At 42.2% G+C, this 5210-nt stretch overlaps 2 protein-coding genes across 2 annotated transcripts; both read left to right on the top strand.

Annotated features, from left to right (window-relative positions):
- On the top strand, positions 1 to 2935 carry LOC129321220 (subtilisin-like protease SBT1.7). Its single transcript, XM_054966916.1, has one exon. The coding sequence runs from the start codon at positions 415 to 417 to the stop codon at positions 2707 to 2709; it is 2295 nt and encodes a 764-aa protein (XP_054822891.1). The 5' UTR covers positions 1 to 414; the 3' UTR covers positions 2710 to 2935.
- A 914-nt stretch (positions 2936 to 3849) lies between these two features.
- LOC129284608 (uncharacterized) lies at positions 3850 to 4521 on the top strand. The gene has a single exon (XM_054920135.1). It carries the CDS (start codon positions 3869 to 3871, stop codon positions 4136 to 4138), a length of 270 nt encoding a protein of 89 aa, XP_054776110.1. The 5' UTR covers positions 3850 to 3868; the 3' UTR covers positions 4139 to 4521.
- The last annotated feature ends 689 nt before the right edge of the window (positions 4522 to 5210 follow it).

Here is a 5210-nt window from a genome sequence, read left to right as displayed (position 1 = left end):
ACTTGAAAAGATGCTTGAAACTGCTCTGATAATATATGTGTATATATAAACACACATATTATGGTAGGAATAGTAGTGGGTCTCCAATCTACACAAGAAAAAATGAAAAAGTTTTCGTCCACTGGCAGGAGATAAGAAAGTGGAGAAGAGTGGGAACGCACGAGAGGAAAGGAAAATAATATCTCCTTTCTGATAATTAGCTGTTTAAGATCCACTATCCTCCACTCTCTCTTTCCTCTGCTTTGGGATCAAATGCAATAATTCCATCATGCAGACCAAACGCCTACCTCTTCCTTTTCTCACACTCTGCACAAATTGATTCTACTGTTGCAAAGGGCCTTTGGTAAATTAAGCTAGGTTCTCTCTTACGTTGCTCTCGTTCAGTTCTCCGGAGATCCTGAAAAAGAAGCTAGCATGAGGACGTTCAGAAAATATCTCGTTGTGATTCTCTTGGTTCTTATTCAGGTTCTCTGCGGTGAGTCCCTGGCAAAAACGGAGAAGAAAGAGGACCAGAGAAGTACTTACATAGTTCACTTGGCCAAGTCCGAAATGCCACAGACTTTCGAGCATCATTCAACCTGGTACGAGTCGTCTCTGAAATCGGTGTCTCAATCAGCTGCAATGCTATACATCTACGACAACGCAATCCATGGATTTTCAACCAGACTGACTCCTGAAGAAGCTCGCTTACTCGAGAGTCTACCCGGGATTCTAGCCGTGTTGCCGGAGACGAGGTACGAGCTACACACAACTCGAACCCCTGAGTTCCTCGGGATTGATAAAATCGCCGACTTGTTACTTGAGTCTAAATCGGATGTTGATGTAATCATTGGAGTCCTAGACACTGGTGTTTGGCCCGAGAGCAAGAGCTTTGACGATACAGGACTCGGACCCATCCCAATCGGCTGGAAAGGCCAGTGTGAAACGGGCACTAATTTTACTACCTCAAATTGCAATAAGAAATTGATTGGGGCCCGGTATTTTGCAAATGGCTATGAGGCCGCGATGGGTCCAATCAACGAAACTCAGGAGTCTAAATCGCCACGAGACGATGATGGCCATGGAACCCACACTGCGACTACAGCTGCAGGTTCGGCAGTTGAAGGTGCCAATTTATTTGGCTATGCTTCAGGAACGGCGCGTGGTATGGCTACCCATGCCAGAATAGCTGCCTACAAAGTTTGTTGGTTTGGAGGTTGCTTCAGTTCTGATATATTGGCTGCTATGGACAAGGCCATTGACGACAACGTTGACGTGCTTTCTTTATCGCTCGGAGGCGGAGTAGCCAATTATTACCAAGACAATATAGCAATTGGAGCTTTCGCGGCAATGCAGAAAGGGATTTTCATCTCCTGTTCTGCGGGAAATGCTGGCCCCAGCACATCTAGTCTTTCCAATGTAGCGCCATGGATTACTACTGTAGGAGCTGGCACACTGGATCGAGATTTTCCGGCTTACGTCAGCTTGGGAAACGGAAAGAACTATTCAGGGGTCTCTCTTTATAAAGGTAATGCTTTACCCGATTCTCCGCTACCCTTTGTATACGCTGGCAACGTGAGCAATGCCACCAATGGCAATTTGTGCTTGATGGGTACCTTGACGCCGGATAAAGTTGCTGGAAAGATTGTGTTATGCGATCGTGGACAGAATGCTAGGGTGCAGAAAGGATTTGTGGTGAAAAAAGCTGGTGGGTTGGGCATGGTGTTAGCTAACACCGACGATAATGGCGAAGAACTGGTGGCCGACGCCCATCTATTGCCTGCGACGGCGGTAGGTAAAAAAGCCGGCGACGCCATAAAGACTTATATCGGGTCCAATACAAACGCAACGGTGAAGATTTTATTTGAAGGAACAAAGCTAGGAATTCAGCCATCACCGGTTGTTGCAGCGTTTAGCTCCCGGGGTCCCAATGACATCACGCCTCAGATACTGAAGCCCGACCTCATCGCGCCAGGAGTTAACATCTTAGCAGGGTGGTCAAAATCCGTGGGTCCTACCGGATTAACCGTCGATCCTCGGCGCGTGGATTTCAATATCATATCAGGCACGTCCATGTCCTGTCCTCACGTGAGCGGGATAGCTGCTTTGATCAAGGTGGCTCACCCCGAGTGGAGCCCGGCAATAATTCGATCGGCTCTCATGACTACCGCCTATACAGCTTACAAGAACGGTGATAAAATGTTAGACAGTGCTACAGAAAAACCATCGACACCGTTCGATCATGGCGCTGGACACGTGGATCCAGTTTCAGCCCTTAATCCAGGACTCGTGTATGATGTGGCATTCGATGATTATTTGGGTTTCCTCTGCGCGTTGAACTACACAGACGCACAAATCAACACCGTGGCAAGAAGAAAATTCCAGTGCGACGCAACCAAACAATACAGTGTAAGTGACCTCAATTACCCTTCATTTGCTGTGGTATTTAAATCGGGCGGTAGGACCAATGTGGTTAAACACACGCGGACTCTCTTGAACGTGGGGGCAGCTGGAGCGTACAATGCCTCGGTGACTTCGGACACCTCGTCCGTTAAGATCTCAGTCGAACCCGAAGTGCTTGGTTTCAAGGAAAACGAGAAGAAATCTTATACGGTGACGTTTACGTCTCTAGGTTCATCACCGAAGAGTCGAAATGCGTTTGGTCGCCTAGCATGGTCCGATGGGAAGCACGAGGTTGCGAGCCCGATCTCATTTAGCTGGGGCACTTAGCCAGAAGAAGGAGGGTGATCACTCTCAATCGCACAGGATTTGCTTTATGTTAGCTGTTTTATAAGTATCCAGATGGAAAATTGTGAAAGCTGGAAGCCTAGCGTCCTTGGTTAGTTGGTTTGGAGTCTGACCTGTGAGAAACAAAGAGGAAAAATAGATCGGCTCTTGTTTCTAAATCCAATTTATAATGTTCTAATTTTTAATCTTATGAAAATGCATCCATTTACGGTGCTGGGTCTTCCTTAATAGTTGTATTCTATTTCTTTCCCTGCCTAATTTTATGCTAGCTGTCTGAATCCACTGATAAACGTATGCGAGTGTATACTTGCCGAAGACATGATGAAGTCAAGGCATTGCAGATTAAATTCCTAATTGATGGGCCCATAAAAATAAAGGATATAATCCAGCGTATTGGTCAACCAAGAACATTGGATAAACTAAGAGGAAGCGCAACACAACACGTGGAGCGCTTACGATTTGGGAGAAAAGAAGGAGGAGGTTATGATTGTTGACTGCATGGAGTCGGCTTCTTTTTACTGAGGAATCCTCCTCTGCCTCTCTACCGAGACTGAGAAAAATTTCAATCATCTAAATTTAATTTAAACGATTTAAATTAAATAATTTTTATTATTATTTTAAATTTATATTTTTAAAATAAATTTTTTTAATAAATATATTTTTTAATTTGATAGTTTAAGTTTAATATTGATAATTTAAATTTAATATTAAAAATTTTAAATATTTTTTAAATATCTTTTAGATAGTGTAAATATATTTTAAATAGAGTAATAAATTAAAAAATTTTAATATTAAATTTAAACCATTTATATTAGATCTGGACTTTTAGATTGGTAAATATACTTATTAAATTTTTTATACAATCTTTATTTATTTATTATTTTAAAAAATAAAAAATAAAAATATGTAATCTGGACCATCTAAACCAGAATGATCCAAATTTTTCTTTAGCCCAGTGAAGAGGCAGAGGAGCTCGTGGACCTGAGTGGATGGGAACGAAAAGCTTGTAAAATTTGCCACTCATTTCGGAAGTCCCTCCCGAGTCGCCACGTGCGCAGAGGATTGCAGAACTAGAGAAACGAGAGGATGGCGTGTGTATATAAATACGAAGAATGAGGGGAAACCACATGAAGGAAAAACGATGGAAAAGCAAGAGGTTAGGAGGAGCGATGCAAAAGGGGAAGCAGGCGAGCGAGGTCTTGAAGGACTTCCGATGCAGGAGAGTCCGTACGTGAAATACAAGGACCTGGAGGATTACAAGCATCAAGGTTACGGCGTTGAAGGCCATCTCCAGCCTCAACCTGGTCGAGGAGCTGGTGCTACTGACGCCCCCACTCTCTCTGGTTCTGCTGTTTCCTCTGAGGCCGAATCGAAAATCGTCGATGCCGCTAATCGTCAAGGAGCCCTTTGATTGAGCTCCTTTCTTTCTTTGTTTCATAATATGAATCAAACACCTTGATTACTTCTCGTGATTTGTTAGGTTTCACTCTTATAATTTGCTTTTATATACCATCTTTTATTTGCTCTATGACAAGGTGCGTATTGCAATAGAGCATCTTTCAGAGTCAGATCAGCGATCGTAGGATAGTCGGTGAAATTGAAGGCATCCAGATATCTTCCATGAACTCAAAACAAACCGCACTCTGTTAGGGAATTAGTGGATATATATTGAATCAAATTTAAGTGACCCTCCTTCCACTTGTTCGTCTTGAACTCAGGCATACATGTATTTCTGTTTTGATCAAATGATGCATATTATATAGATTGAACCACATTATATGATATGACTACCAACGATTACTCTCAAGAATTAATCAACAGCGTTTTGCCGTAAGTTTTATCGAATCACGGAAAAGTTTAGATTTGGATCCCTTAAATGTTATCCCGTCTCTCGCTAAAGTCATCTCTTACGACTTACATCTGGCACGAGTTCAGAGTCTAGGCTGACAGTATCATATTTCGAGATCGAGCCGCACGGATCAGCTGCGATGTTAAACCGGCCCTAGTGGTGATTTGGTTGGGCCTTTTAGATTGTTTAACGTATTCCGTACCCCCTTCTACCATTGGATTTGTTTGGAGACAAAGGCAAGTGCATCTTTGTGTAACTGTAAATGCTAAAAATCTTTCTAGAGGATGAATATCAGCGATCTAAATCAGTTTGTTCCTAGGCTTTCGGCTTCGTGCAATTGATGAGTAGACTCGTTCTTTTTTGATACAAACAAGATGACCCGTTCTGATTTAGATAATAAAATATGATGTTGGTTTTTTCGAAGGGGGACTGTACCGGACTAGTATTCAACGTGAAGATTAAAAATAAATTTTACTTTAATCCAAGTATTTTAAAGATTTATTTACAAATTATATAAACATAGCTATCTTTGTTTTTCATGATTCTGTTCTAAGGGTATGTTTGGGAGTATGATAGAATAGAAAAAAACGGATGAAATGGATGTGATAGAATGGGATAGAGTGAAGTGAAATGG

Source organism: Prosopis cineraria, unplaced genomic scaffold (assembly GCF_029017545.1).
Source record: "Prosopis cineraria cultivar Desert tree isolate PC_DT_omini unplaced genomic scaffold, ASM2901754v1 PC10, whole genome shotgun sequence".
NCBI classification, from domain to species: domain Eukaryota; kingdom Viridiplantae; phylum Streptophyta; class Magnoliopsida; order Fabales; family Fabaceae; genus Prosopis; species Prosopis cineraria.
Note: the sequence above shows the minus strand (reverse complement) of the source record. Positions and strands in the feature narration are given on the sequence as shown.